The following is a 15,917-nucleotide window of genomic DNA, read 5'->3' as shown; positions in this document are numbered from 1 at the left end:
TGTGTGAAGTGTTTAGGGAATGTGAACATGGTTTAAGTAAATTGCCTAAAACGATAGGAAAAAACTGCAAGTGTCTCCCACACCAATGAATCTGAGGAGGAGTCATTTTGATTGAAAGACAAGAACTCGTCAATAGAGTTTGAAATATGTACGCAAAATTCTTTGTCTGCCAAAAGAAGAGAGTTAAATCTCCAAAGTGGTGGGCTACGTTTATAGGTAGAAAATTGAATATCCAATAATAAAGGGGAATGGTCTGATATTACAATACCTAAATAATCAGATGAATTTACGCACAAATCAAGTGTATTGTCAATAAAAAAGTAATCGATCCTAGAGTATGAATGGTGCACCTGGGAGAAGAAAGAGATTTTTTTAATAGAAGGGTTACGAGCCCTCCATGGATCAATAAGACCATTCTGTTTCATTAAATCAGAAAATGTTTTAGACATAGCAGATTGAGTCAGATTGCGAGGATTAGACCGATCCAAGATTGGGTCAAAAACACAATTTAAATCTCCCCCGAAGATCAGCAGGTGTGTGTTCAAGAAGGGGATGTTACTCAGCAATCTGTTAGCGAATTCAACATCATCGAAGTTCGGAGCATATACATTTACCAACAGAACCTTTCTTTGCATTAGGGTACCAGCAAGCAACCATGAGGTATCTGCCATTCCTATCAGCAATAACATCAGTGCATGAGAAGTTAACTTTTTTGTTAATTAAAATGGCGACTCCTCTAGCCTTTGAATTAAAGTTTGAGTGGAAGACTTGACCTACCCAAGGGCAATGTAATCTATGGTGATCTTCAGTGCGAAGGTGAGTCTCCTGTAAAAACACTAAATCTGAGTTTAAACGTTTCAAATGTGCAAAAACCTTAGATCTTTTGATAGGATTACCCATACCTCTGATATTCCAACTGATAAATCTGAGAGGTGTGCCTGACCCAGCAATGCTGGGATCTATATTGCTATTAACCATTTAAAAAAAAAACAACATAATGTAAATGTTCATAGAGAGCCAAAGTGGGACACCCTCCCCCCAACATACCCCTAAACATAAATACACCCAAAGTCCCCATATAACCACAGAACAGAGGAGACAGCAGTGTTTCCCACAATAACCACAAGTTGTCCACAATAGCGTTGAACAAACCAGAGACTACACGGAGCATGCAAAAGAGAGAAAAAGAGAGAAAAATCTCCCGCCGATTTCGACATTATTCAACAGTATACGCGCAATGATAAACATGTTGCCATGGCGCCGACGCGAGTAGGATGCTTATCCAGTAGCTCCGTGCGTGTTGCGTTGTTTTTAGTAATTTAAGTGATTTAAGTGTGTTTTTGTAAACTTTTAACTCTTTTATAAACTATTTATATGTGTAGATCTATATATATATATATTATATGGATAGGGAGAAACTGCTTTCACTCCAAACAATGGGACGTAACAGCTTTTTCCGTCGGTAGTGTCACCGCCGTTTGTCTGGCGCTGGAACAGCAGATGATACGAAGGATGGACGGAGAGTCAGTCAACCTATTGGAACCCAATACGGGGATGGCAATTTATACCCTTTATGGGGATCCGCAATTTAAATACAAGGATAGATTGTAATAATATAATCAGCACAAATCTATATCTATATATATATATAGTGATATATATCAAATTGTGTGAGTGTTTAAATATGGTCGCTAGTGTTTACATGTGGTCGATAGTGTTTAAATATGGTCGATAGTGTTTAAATGTGGTCGATAGTGTTTAAATGTGGGCGATAGGGTTTAAATGTGGTCGATAGTGTTTAAATGTGGGCGATAGGGTTTAAATGTGGTCGATAGTGTTTGAATGTGGTCGATAGCGTGTAAATATGGTTGATAGTGTTTAAATATGGTCGATAGTGTTTGAATGTGGTCGATAGTGTTTAAATGTGGTCGATAGTGTTTAAATATGGTTGATAGTGTTTAAATATGGTCTATAGTGTTTACATGTGGGCGATAGTGTTTAAATGTGGTCGATAGTGTTTGAATGTGGTCGATAGTGTTTAAATATGGTTGATAGGGTTTAAATGTGGTCGATAGGGTTTAAATGTGGTCGATAGGGTTTGAATGTGGTCGATAGTATTTAAATATGGTCGATAGTGTTTAAATGTGGTCGATAGTGTTTAAATATGGTCGATAGTTTAAATGTGGTCGATAGTGTTTGAATATGGTCGATAGGGTTTAAATGTGGTCGATAGGGTTTAAATGTGGTCGAGAGGGGTTTACATGTTTAAATGTGGTTGATAGGGTTTACATGTTTAAATGTGGTCGATAGTGTTTAAATATGGTCGCTAGTGTTTACATGTGGTCGATAGTGTTTAAATGTGGTCGATAGTGTGAAAATGTGGGCGAGAGTGTTTAAATGTGGTCGATAGTGTTTAAATGTGGTCGATAGTGTTTAAATGTGGTCGATAGGGTTTACATGTGAGGGGAAAAACGGTCTGTCTAGTTACTGGACCAGATGAAATGAGACGGAGAGGTAATAAAGTCTGTCGGCACGAGGACCTTGGATTTATTAAGTAAAGTGGCAACGGTTATACAGAGTCATAAAGCGTGAGAGATCGAATATGTCTAAGTCCCTAATCAGCGCTGATGGTTCGTCCGGAGCTTCGCCTCCGTGGAAGGTCTGCTTCAGAAGAAGATCAAGAGTCCCTGAGTGATACAGTCTTATGCTGTATCCTCCTCTCGATGAGGTGTGTGCGTTTGAGGTGTGTATGGTTCTGTGTGTTTTTGCTTGACCTTGGCTCCCAGGCCCCTAGTATATGCATGTGTCCTCCTAACGGGGGAGAGCTCCTCAGTGTCTCCTGTGTGATAAATTAAAACGGGGGAGCGCCCCCCCGAAGTGTCTCCTGTGTGATAATTTAATGTGGCTCTCCCGTTCTTGAGGATGACTGGTGCATTGTCTGAGTGTCTACCATTTGCCTGGGAAATGGGGCCTTCGGCTCTGGCCTTGACCTGACTATATTATCATGTTTGTGTTATGTGTTCGTTGGGTTAGTTAGCTATATTTGTAATGTACATGTGATGTACTCAGCAGGTTATTTTGCCCAACACATGTTTAAATGTGGTCGATAGTGTTTAATTGTGGTCGATAGTGTTTAATTGTGGTCGATAGGGTTTACATGTTTAAATGTGGTCGATAGTGTTTATATATGGTCGATAGGGTTTACATGTGGTCGATAGGGTTTACATGTGGTCCATAGTGTTTAAATGTGGTCCATAGTGTTTAAATGTGGGCGATAGTGTTTAAATGTGGGCGATAGTGTTTAAATGTGGTCGATAGGGTTTACGTGTGGTCCATAGTGTTTAAATGTGGGTGATAGTGTTTAAATGTGGGCGATAGTGTTTACATGTGGTCGATAGGGTTTACATGTGGTCCATAGTGTTTAAATATGGTCGATAGTGTTTAAATGTGGTCGATAGTGTTTACATGTGGTCGATATTGTTTAAATGTGATCGACAGTGTTTAAATATGGTCGATAGTGTTTAAATATGTTCTTTTCCCTCACTCTCCACCTCATCCCTAACTCTCCACCTCAAGCTGGTGTGTAGTGAGCGTTCTGGCACCGATTGGCTGCCGTGCATCACCCAAGTGGGTGCTACATATTGGTGGTGGTTAGTGAGGTCCCCACTTCACTTTAGGCGTCTTTGAGTGTTATTAATTATTATTATTCTTCATGTTTAACCTCTGTTTTCCTTTTATTCCTAGTCTGTTTTACATAGTTTTGAATGATGACTATATGCTCTGTAAGGTGACCTTGGGTGTCTTGAAAGGCGCCTCTAAATTAAATGTATTATTTATTATTATTATTATTATGTTATATTGAAAAAGCTCACATATTGATTCACTCGGAGATCAGAGTCTTGACATAGCCGCTGGCTTCCTCCGCTGAAACGAAGTCCTTCTCAACACCGTTGTATGTGATGCGAAGTCGCGCTGGATGCATCAGTCCATACCGAGCACCGTCAAGGCCACGGAGTTGGCGCCTGACCTCGTTGAATGCAGCCCGAGCCCGGGCTATCTTGGCGGTGTGGTCAGGGAAGACTGAGATGGTCAAGTCTCTGACTTTAATCTGTCGGAGCTCTCTGGTGCGGCGCAGAACGTCAACACAGTCACCGAAGTAGTAAAATCTGCACACAATGGCTCGTGGACGCTCACCGGGCTTGGGTTTGGGTTGGAGGGTCCGGTGGGACCGGTCCAAAAGCGGCTCCTTTACCAGACCGAACGCCTCCGTCAGTAAGGCGGCTACAGCAGTAGTGGTACAGGTGTCAGGGCCCTCCGGTACTCCCACTATCCTGATATTATTCCGCCGTGATCTGGACTCCAAGTCCTCACAGTTATTTTCCAGCTTGGCTACGTTAGCTGTAAGGGACTTGATGGTAGTTTTCATCTCGGCGATGTCATCAGAGCACTCGGTGAGCGAGTGCTCCATCTCTCCGACCGTACCTTTCAGCTCGGACACGGTAGCATCGGTAGCAGCTCTATCGTTCGCCAGCTGTGTCTTCACCGCTTGTAGGTCGAGCTTGATAGTAGACAAAGCATCCCCGAGAGTGTCCTGAAGTTCCTTCTTAAAAATATCTGCAATATCTTTCCTCAGTGAGGCCAGCAACTCGAGCCTGAGGGCGGTGGAGTCGAGGTTAGCATGAGTCGCGGCGGTCTGTGCAGGAGCTGATGGCTCACCCAAGCACGCGGTCGTGGTTTGTGGACTGGGCCGCAGGTGCGTCTGAACAGTATTGCGAGTTTTAAGGTGCGGCCACACCAGACGCGTATCTCGCGTAATTTTTACGCGAGATACGCGCGTAAAATGTTGCTTGACCATTTTGTGTCAAAAATGGTCGCATACGCGCCATACGCGCCTACGTCACTCGCCTAGATGAGTCCATGTCCATGCAAGTGAACGGAGCGTTCCCTCTTCGTCATAACTATCAAACCAAACATCCTTCACATTCACCGAGCGAACATTACGAAAGTAAAATGCACATTTCTCGCTAAAAATGTTTCCATAAACGCATTTAATGGCGTAACTATGTTACTATTTCCACCCAGAATAAAGATAGTTGTCGGCCGTGGCTGCGCTGGAGTCCGAGGTAGGAAACCCAAACGCCGCCGTGTTTGGGTGATAGAGTTTAGATCGGGTTGGATTAAATAATCTCGGATATAAATAACAATAATCGGGTTAAATAACTTCACATGGTGTGTCTGGTGTGTTTCCAGCATTCGTAGTGTTGATCAGCAGAGAAATAGTCCGCCAAGACGTTGAGGTTGCTTAGTAACCAGAGACTCTGTCCATGCAAGTGAACGGAGCGTTCCCTCTTCGTCATAACTATCAAACCAAACATCCTTCACATTCACCGAGCGAACATTATGAAAGTAAAATGCACATTTCTCGCTAGAAATGTTTCCATAAAAGCATTTAATGGCGTAACTATGTTACTATTTCCACACAGAATAAAGAAAGATGTCGGCCATATGCTTCTGTCCAAGCTCACTACTCTCTGCCAGTGACGTCGGGTCAAGCTCAACGCTGATTGGGCAACGCGGCTAATCGTCATGCGTATGGGCGTAAAAAGTTCAATTTTTTCAACTCTTGAAATGTACGCGATATACGCGCGTATAGCGCGTAAATATACGCGCCTCATACGCGCGTTACGCGCGTAAAATGTTGCTTATACACGTGAAACGCGTAATACGCGTGTAAACCAATGGTTCCCTATGGAAAAAATGGCGATTTCATACGCGAAGTACGCGAGATACGCGTCTGGTGTGGCCGCACCTTTAGAGTTTTTTGTAGACATTTTACGCAGTTCAGAATCAAACTTCCAAACCAAAAAGTAATGCGGAGTAAGAAAAGACAGAATATGTGACTAAAAAGCGCAGATGAATTACAATTTAAATCGAAATCGGCAGGAGCCTCCAAACTCACGTCCTACTCCATTAAAGCTCAGCAGCGCCCCCTCAAAGTGTTCTTGTTCTTACCCGATTATTATCTAATACCACCTTTAAAAAATCCTTTATTTAAACATGCCAATTACAAAATATAAATACCATTTCAGGTTAAACATCTTTACAATGGGTCTTGCTCGTTGCCCGAGACAATGGCAGCCATGTCTATCTATGTCTATCTCTTCTAACATGACCAGGGGTCTGGTTATCTGCTAGGGGGCCACGGGGAGGTTGGGGGTCAAGAATTTCTAGTTCAGCATCCGCATCTGGCTCTAGCATGTCGCCATTTTCAAGGCACACATTGTGGAGAAATGATGACGTCACAGGGTAGGGTTGTCCCATTTGGTAGGGGATCGGTTAGGGGTAGCAATGTGCATGAGCTATGAGGGTAAGGGTTAGGGTTAGGGTTGAGATGTAGGGTTAGAATCAGATGATCCTCAACACCGTTATTTTCCAACCACCAAAGCCTACGAGTGTGCCTTCACTCATATTTTTACTGATTCAGTATTAATCACGCAACACCAAGGTCCCGCAATCATCATTTATTTCAATAAATATGTTTTGGTTGTTTCCAGCACATTTAGGTCAATTCAAATTATTGTACTTTCGACACCAGTAACTTGAACAAAACAAATGTCCTTCCTAACCGTTTGATGATTAAATATAAAGTGGTTATTCTACTTTTCTTCCACGTATAATCCAAATCATGGGATCAGCATGTTTTTAAAATAGGTCTATGAGTACCTTGAAAAGTGCAACACCAATAAGATGTATTATTATTAATACAAATCCTCTTTGCTTATGGTTGGCCAGATCTAGTTATTTAGTTCCTTAGGCTATTAGGCTCCTCAATGCTCAGGCACTACAATAAACCTGTACTAAGTGCACTCTGTACTTTATGGACTGCACAAACACTTTATGGGTAGTTGGAATAGAACAAGATCTTTTTACGTGATATTCCTGGTTGTTTACATTCCTCCGACTGCAAACGCGGTGCACGCGAGTGACGTCATCCACACCGTCGTCGCGGGACTCCAGTCACGGCACCCTGACACATTCATCGCGATATCTGGGGACTTCAATCACATCACTCTGGCTGCAACACTGCCCACTTTCAAGCAGTTTGTGGACTGTCCTACCAGGGAAAACAAGACACTTGACCTGCTGTATGCAAATGTTAAGGATGCTTACAGCTCCACTTCCCTTCCTCCTCTTGGAAAATCAGACCACAACCTCATCCACCTGCAGCCCCTGTATAAGCCCCAAGTCCAGCGGCTAACTGACCACCAGGACTGTGAGCAGATGGTCACAGGAGACCGATGGAGCTTTGCAGGGCTGCTTTGAACTAACAGACTGGGAGTTGCTCTGTGATTCACATGGAGAGGACCTTGATGATCTCACGGACTGCATAACAGGGTGCATCAACTTCTGTGTGGACAGTGTTGTTCCTACAGTGACTGTACGCTGTTTCCCCAATAACAAGCCGTGGGTCACCAGAGACATCAAGGTCCTGCTGAATGAGAAGAAGAGGGCCTTCAGAGATAGGGACAGGGAGCAGATGAGGCGGGTACAGAGGAAGCTTAAGGAGAAGATCCAACAGGGTAAGGACAGCTACAGGATGAAGTTGGAGCGCAAACTCCAGCAGAACAACCTGAAGGACGTGTGGAGCGGCATGAGGAGCATCACTGGCTACAAACCATCGGGCAGCCAAACAATAGGAGGTGGTACTGAACGAGCCAACGAGTTGAACCTGTTTTTCAATAGGTTTGATGAGAGGGCTCCGGACTACCCCTCCCCCAGCTCCTCTACAACCATCCAACTCCAAACCTCCAGCCCTGCTGCCCACCCTCCATTCCTTCCTGATTACACCCTACCTGTTCTCTCCCCCCCACCATCACCTCCCCCCACCCCCTTCAACACACACGGCAGACAGACCTTCACTGCAGAGCAGGTGAGGTAGGAGCTGTGCAGACTCCGCCCAGGCAAGGCAGCAGGACCCGACGGTGTCAGCCCAAGGGTCCTCAAAACATGTGCAACCCAGCTGAGTGGAGTTCTGCAGCACGTCTTCAACCTGAGCCTGAGTCTGGAGAGGGTCCCTGTACTGTGGAAGACATCCTGCCTGGTACCTGTACCGAAGAAGGCGCGTCCCAGCATCCTCAACGACTACAGACCGGTGGCACTGACGCCTCACCTGATGAAGTCACTGGAGAGGCTGGTCCTGTCACTTCTTCGGCCCTTGGCCAGCTCATCATTGGACCCTCTTCAGTTTGCTTACCAGCCGAGACTAGGAGTGGAGGACGCCATCGTCTTCCTGCTCCACCGTGCCTGCGCCCACCTGGACAGTCCGGGAAGCACTGTGAGAATCCTGTTCTTGGACTTCTCCAGTGCGTTCAACACCATCCGGCCTGCTCTGCTGGGGAGTAAACTGACGGCGACGCAGGTGGACCCTCCCCTGGTTTCCTGGATTACGGACTATTTGACAGGTCGACCGCAGTATGTCAGACTGCAGGACGGTGTGTCTGATACTGTGGTCAGCAGCACCGGGGCTCCTCAGGGAACTGTTCTTTCCCCCTTTCTGTTCTCCCTGTACACCTCAGACTTTCAGTTCCTCTCTGAGTCCTGCCACCTGCAGAAGTTTGCGGACGACTCTGCAATTGTTGGCTGTGTTAGTGAGGGGAAGGAGGAGGAGTACAGGAGCGTTGTGGACTCCTTTATCGAGTGGTGTGCAACTAACCATCTGCTTATCAACCCCACCAAGACTAAGGAGCTGGTGGTGGATTTCCACAGGAGGAAATCTGCCCCTGAACCCATGCCCCTGAACCCATCCCTGAACCCACAGTCACAACGGTGTGACTGTGGATGTTGTCCAGGATTACAAATACCTTGGAGTATTCCTGGATAACAAACTGGACTGGGCCAAGAACACTGAGGCTGTTTACAAGAAGGGCCAGAGTCTACTCTATTTCTTGAGGAAGCTCCGGTCATTCAAAGTATGTAACATCATGCTGAGGATGTTCTACCAGTCGATGATAGCCAGTGCCATCTTTTTTGCAGTTGTGTGCTGGGGCAGCAGGCTGAGGGCAGCAGATGCCAGGAAGATCAGTAGGATCATCAGGAAGGCTGGCTCCATCCTGGGGGTCCAGCTGGACTCTTTGGTGGTGGTGTCTGAGAGGAGGATGCTGTGTATACTACACAATATCCTGGTCAACAATGCTCACCCTCTCCACCAGGTGCTGACCTCGAGCAGAAGCACCTTCAGCAATAGACTCATCCTCCCCCGGTGTAACACAGAACGCCAGAGGAAGTCTTTTCTTCCTGTGGCCATCAGACTGTTTAATACATCTACCTCCGGCTGCAGAAGGGACCGTGGAGACACTATGCCCTGAGACTGGGCTGTACGCTTACTTTTTTAAATGGTAGCACTGGTGCTAGCAAGCGAAAAAATTCAGTAGCACAAAAATAATTTTGGTAGCACGTATACTACAGTCAAAAAAATAAAAATACTATATGAACAGAATAGGACGTATATACAAAAGTAACACTATATGAACAAATTTAACAACAGTAAAGTGACAATGAACATGTTAAATAGTAAAGTGACTATGAGAGCCTCTTTTAAAACATCAGCAGACAGAAGTGGTGAACACATTCAACAAAATTAAGTAATTATTACAAATTTAACAAACACTTATTTATTAACCTCTGATGTCCTTTCCCCTACCTCGAGGCAATATTTACAAAACATAGGCTTCTTGGATTGGTCGTAGACCAGCCAATTGAAAGTTTTTAACCACTGGGGGTTAAACCTGTACGTTATCACGTTGGCCGAGTCTGAGTCATGGAGTCGGCTTCGTCCGAAGGTGCCGGTTCCGTGCTTGTGGTCGCCGAGTCAATCTCTTCCATACGTGGATTCTTCCACGTATGGAAGTTTCCATCTTTATTTGATGAAGAAGAACTTCCGAATACAGGGAAATACCTTTTCATTTTTCTGTTTTGCTTAAAAAGTGAATTTAAAAAAATGTAGTTTTTTAGTAGTCAAGCAGAACTGGCGAGCCTATAACTCAAAATACATTTCCCAACCTTCAACGCTCCCATCATGCTCCCACACACTCGCGCTTAGTGGTGCCATTGAAAGCCGTACAGAAAGACCTTTTTTTTTTCGGCACGGGTCCTTCTCTCCCTTTCGCACCGGTGCGAGTGGACTTGTATTTATCTTCGCACGCTAAATATTTCAATAGCAAATGCGATCAAAACTGTCGCACTGTACAGCCCTGTGAGACCAATGTCACTTTATTTATTTATTTATTTTTACCCAATTTATTTATTTATATATTTATTTATTTTTACCCAATTTTCAATTAATCACTTTAGTTAATTTATGCTGCCAACCAGGGCTCTACAGTGCGCCCATTTCACTCGCATTTGCGAGTGAATATTTCGGCGTGCGAACGAGAAAAACAAAACAGGAGCACGCGTGCGAGTGACTTCTCTACAGCGCACTATACTGTGCGTTCATACCAAACACGAAGGGGCGAAACGATTCCATACAAAGCAGCGATACCATTTGCAGCGCGACACTTTTGCCCGGCACGGGCAAGTGCGTTCACGTGGATTTCAGGTGGATTTGCAGCACGCAACTTTTGCTCGAGTTGAAATATTTAAACTTTGCCGCGACATTCGCGTGATGATAGCCAATCAGCGTTCAACAGCGTGGCCACTGAGTGACGTGCGTAACGTAACAGCCAATCGGTTTTCAACCGGCCAACCGTTCCCTGCAGTGCAATCCGGGGTGAACCGCAGCATGGAGGAGAAAGTGATTGTTGCCGTTTGCGACTCCCCGAGCTCTATATAGAATAGTATATAATATAATTGTATATAATTGTATACATAATTTCACGGCCAAAAGCTCTGTGCGCCTCCGGATGGCCGTAGCGCGGGGAGCGCTACGCGAGGGTTTAGCGGGGTTTGTTTACCTACGTTGCTATGGTTACCCGTCTTGTGTGTTCCGACGGTTTATTAATAATAATAATAATAATACATTTAATTTAGAGGCGCCTTTCAAGATACCCAAGGTCACCTTACAGAGTATAGTCATCATAAATCGTTTAAAAAACAAGACATTGTGAAAAAATATTATTTTTTTAAAAAAAGTAAATATAATAAAAAAACAAAAGAAAAAAACAAAACTATTAGGTATCTTAATCGCTGCCTAATCAATACTTCATTCACTGCCTCTTCCGTGGTCATTACAATATTATGAATAGACTGCGGTGAGAAAGTTAATGCTGTTACTTTAGTCGATTAAGGCTACAAATTCATCCCCCGACTGGTTGAAGGATTTCGGGTGGCTAGTTTATGATGCTAAGAACATGAAAATGTTCTGTACATTTTGTAAGGAAGCCCCATCGGCAATGGCAGGCTCCTCTCTGTTTATAACGGGGAACCCTAATCTGAAACGCGATGCAGTGGTAAAACACATCGAGTCCACTATGCATTCTCGCTGTCCCGATTTCTATATAAATCGCACCCAGCCCAATAACCCCTGGTACGGTGGAAGCCGAAATTGGTGCTTTTTTGTGTAAGCTAAATTTAATCTTGTCTATTTATTTGTCTTAATTTTGCTTTAGTAAGTTGGTGCTGTTGGTGTGTGCAATTTCTGCACGCTAATAAATGTTCTAAACAAAAACCTATTGTGCCCCCATTTTTTTTTCCTGTGCTCCTAAACATTTTAACTTAGGGGCACGAGTGCTCCTGAAAAAAAAAGTTAGTGTAGAGCCCTGCTGCCAACAATTGCTGCTATAATATTTATCACTTCATCACTTTACCACTTTTACCACTAATACCACTTTTATCCAATCGCTCCTTTTCACTTATTTAGTTTGTACTTATTTTATTTCCATCTATTTTATCTATTTTGACTCTAACCCTGTATGACTTTCCCACCTTTGTATTGTAACTGTTGCACAGTAATTTCCCTCGGGATAAATAAAGCATCTTGAATCTTGAATCTTATCTTTTTACTGGTTTGAATGATAACCCTAACCCTGGTTGGCACTAAGGCAAATTCCAATCAACTGTGTTGATTTGAATTCTCTTTCCTTGGAATTCCTTTTCAATTATTTTGTTTGTACTTATTTTATTTCCATCTATTTTATCTATTTTGACTCTAACCCTGTCTAGTGGTATGAGGCAGCACTTAGACGGCTTCTGTTTTACCACTCCTTCTCCGGCTCGTTCGCCAATCATTGTTTGTCGAGGGGATAAAAGTAGGCGGGTCTCTCTAAATCGACGCCACTACGCCCTGGGCGGGACTTTACGTCCTACGTCACTCGCTATGGGTGTGCACGTGTGCGCGTAGCCGTCACTCGCGATGGGTGTGCATGTGAGAAAGGTTTTGGCTTTTAGTGTCTATGGGTTGGTAATAACGGTTCTGATGATTCTTCTGATGGAAAAGTGGTCTTTTATTTCCATAATCTTTGTTCAGTGAACGCATAAACCCGTTTGTTAGTTAGCAGTTAAAGAAAATGCAATCTCTTTGTTTACAGTTACCAACGACCAACGTTTAAAGACTGATGATTGGGGGTTCGATTCCCTAGTGATGCAAGGTTTTTTCTTTCATTTTGGACTGCACACACATCGCGAGTGACGGATACTCGCACAATGTACACACATCATTGTCTTTACAATTTCTAGGCAACCGAAGTTTAAAGATTGTCAAGTGGTTAACTCTTGAATCACATGTACTAAGACCTGATGGGTTAGTGGTCAGAGAACAACTCTTGGGGTGATCGGGCCTTCTCAGTTGCTGCCCCCACCCTTTGGAATTCACTCCCCTCCCACATCAAAGTCTCTCCAACCCTCTCTTCTTTCAAATCTGCCCTCAAAACATACCTTTTCACACTAGCCTTCCCCACCTAACTCCCACCTTATTCTTCATGTTTAACCTCTGTTTTTCTTTAATTCCTAGTCTGTCTTACATAGTTTTGATAGGGCAATATGTAAAGCGTCTTAGAGTACCATATTAAGCGCTATATAAATTTAATTTATTATTATTATTATTATTAACTCATTAACGCGGCGATAAGGGGTTCGATTCCTTAATGAAGCTAGCTATTTTCTTTCATATTGGATTGGATGTTTGCATGCCATTTTGCGTAACTTGTAGTTTAGGATGAAGAAATGTTACTGGGGTTAAGGTTAGGGTAATGGTAAGGAGTGTTTTTGCAAAAAAATATTTCTTACAATAACACAAAGTCCAAAGTTTTGATGACTCCAGTAGGAAACTTAAGATACCTAGAGAAATGCGTCAGTGCTCACAAAACATCAACAAGTCAGCAGTGTGGTACAGGGTGATCATTTCTGATATCCAGTACAAAAGCTGAAACTATTAGCCAGGAGTGGGAAAGATGCAGACGCAGACGTGGGAAGCAATAAGACACACCAACACACAGTTGCCAGTTGCAAAATGGTTCAGAGTTTAATAGAAATAGTTAGGGTTAGCTGGTATGGCGTTATCTGGTATGGCTTTAGTCTAATGTTAGCTTAGTTCGTGTTGTTTCGTCATGTTAATCGCTAGTAATAGTTAGTCCTTTGTAGAAATATAGCCTATCATCACAGACTGTAGGAATGTCACCCACCCTCCATCGCGAACGACACTGACGCTCGTAATCCTGTAGTGCAAGGGAGTTCGTGCACAGATCCCTGAGACAAACGGCTACGCGCACACATGCACACCCATAGCGAGTGACGTAGGACGTAAAGTCCCGCCCCGGGCGAAGTGGCGTAGATTTAAGAGTCCCAGCTTGGAGGGGGTAGGGGGAGGGAGAAAGCCGAGGGAGGGAGGCCGCCAGTGACATGACGTCATGCATAGTGCTTCCTACAATTCGTTGAAAGGTAAATGACATTTTATATACTCATGTTGAAATATTATCTTTAAAATACATACATATATGCATGCTCATTGTTATTTGATTCATAATGTCTCTTAGAATAATTAGAATTCATAATAATAATTGTAACTTGTATTTAACATATGCAATGCATGCTGTGTTATGACCACAGGACGCATGCTATATAAAACATTTAGGTAGCATTTCATGCAATAAGAGGTAAGAGTAACCCTAACACTAAATGCTATGTTAAAACATAAAATCAGCATTGGCCGTTTACAGGCCCTAAGTCAACCACCTGAATCTGTCAGGACCCCAAACGGTGTAAAGAACTGTACACTAGTAGCTAGCATAATCCATCCCAGCTGTGCTCGATCCCAATAAACTGCTGCACCACAAACAGTCTGAGGTTGGTCGTATGGTCAGATTCGCTATAGTGGAGAGAAGAGAGGTTGGTTTATTGGTTGTAATTTGGATTCTGTGACACTCTTCTCAACTACACTTTAATGGGTTGCTGTTAAAAAGGTATTCAGATACTGAAATCGGTTAATGTCCATTAATCACATACAATGAGTAGGCCCCTACACATCTGTCAAGAAAGGCAACGGACAATAAAATAGAAAAAACTAAGTTTTAATGTTGTGCATTTGTACAAACACAAGGTGAAACTATTTGAACTTTAACCTGGTCAACAGATTAAAAAAATACAGATCCAAAGAGTTATTTCCTTGGCCGGTTCTGGATGGGATGAGAATAACACCTGAGTGAATCTTTGAGGTATACAGCCTGGTAATCTACCCCCATGGCCCTCTAAAGACGCTGCCAGAGTGAGTGAAAGGCTCTGTGAGAACGTCTGTTCTGGTGGACTGTGCCAGCCGCTGTCAGCCCCAGAACACAACAGTACCAAGTATTGGTATTGTGTACCAATAGCCCTATTAATTTAAATGAATGAATTTACATATATAGCAACCGCAATAGGACAATAACACATCCGATAATCTATCTACAAACAAAGGTTTTGCAGTCGTTTGATTAAAAAAGACTACAGTGGTTTAAATCCTATGAAATGCCACATTTCCTTTTTTGTGGGCGAGGTGCATGTGTCGCCTACTGGTCAATAACCTGCCTTGCAGTTACTGAAGTCTGTCCAGTTCCAGCAATCCCAGTGCCCTCTACTGGCTAAGGACGGTACTTCCACCCACGCCACCGCCCTCTGCTGGTCCTGGATGGCACTGCGTATGGCGGCCGGCTGCGGTTACTGCAGTCTCTCAAATTCCACCCAGGCTACCGCCCTCTGTTGGCTGTCGATGGCACTGCGGATGGCGGACAGCAGGTCGTCCGTGCTGCTCCAGCGGCTGGGTTCCAGCGTGTGGTGGAACAGTGGAAGAGTCTCCAGCTGCAGTTCCTCCCTCCGACACAGATCCTCAATCAACTTCTCCTCTCCGCACTGGGGAAACCACTTCCTGTAGGAGTGCCAGGTGAAGATTGATTAAGATGGGTTGAAAGACAAAACCAATCGGTGTGATCAATCAATTTTAACCATCTCTCCTGGCTTCACTCAAACATCCCTAACCAATACAATCTGTCCGCAAAAGATTGGTTTAGAGTAAATACTAGTGATGCGCGGGTTACCCAATTACCCGCGGGCCGGGTGGGTTGGGTAGCAGTTTTCTCTAGTATCGCGGGTTCGGGTGGGGCGGGTCAAAAAAGCCAAAACTCGCAACCCGGAACTTTTGGAATACATAGGTGAAATCGCAATTTTGCGTTAGCCTACAGAACTTATCATTTGCATACATCCCACTGTCACAAAGTTATTGCACTCAAAGCTCCCACTCCTGCTAGTCGTCTGAGTTAGGCAGACACCGTTGATGCCATCCTATTTCTCCACAGTGCTTCCAAACAGCTGACATAAAACAGTGGACCAGTAGTTCTATGTAGCCTATCATATTTTGAGTTTTATTTTGTAGAAACCTTGTGGGCTACTTGTTATTAAGCGGCTGCTCCACTTTTCTTTACACAAAATTGCACTAAAAAGTCGTTGTCATAGCC

At 43.8% G+C, this 15,917-nt stretch overlaps 1 protein-coding gene and 1 long non-coding RNA gene across 2 annotated transcripts in view; one reads left to right on the top strand and one right to left on the bottom strand.

Moving 5' to 3' along the window:
• The first annotated feature begins 13,201 nt into the window (after window positions 1–13,201).
• The window catches only part of LOC132452122 (uncharacterized), a 68,626-nt gene continuing 65,910 nt past the window's right edge, over window positions 13,202–15,917 (top strand). The window contains exon 1 of the long non-coding RNA XR_009524242.1: window positions 13,202–13,564. This is a non-coding gene — a long non-coding RNA (uncharacterized LOC132452122). The remainder of the gene's footprint in view (window positions 13,565–15,917) is intronic.
• The window catches only part of zmp:0000000896 (caspase recruitment domain-containing protein 10), a 34,327-nt gene continuing 32,895 nt past the window's right edge, over window positions 14,486–15,917 (bottom strand). The window contains exon 24 of the mRNA XM_060044506.1: window positions 14,486–15,331. Within this exon, the coding sequence (XP_059900489.1) occupies window positions 15,124–15,331 (208 nt within the window). The 3' untranslated portion in view covers window positions 14,486–15,123. The remainder of the gene's footprint in view (window positions 15,332–15,917) is intronic.

The sequence above is a fragment of the Gadus macrocephalus genome, chromosome 2, assembly GCF_031168955.1.
Source record: "Gadus macrocephalus chromosome 2, ASM3116895v1".
Taxonomy (NCBI): Eukaryota; Metazoa; Chordata; class Actinopteri; order Gadiformes; family Gadidae; genus Gadus; species Gadus macrocephalus.
This window is presented reverse-complemented; position numbering and strand designations above follow the sequence as displayed.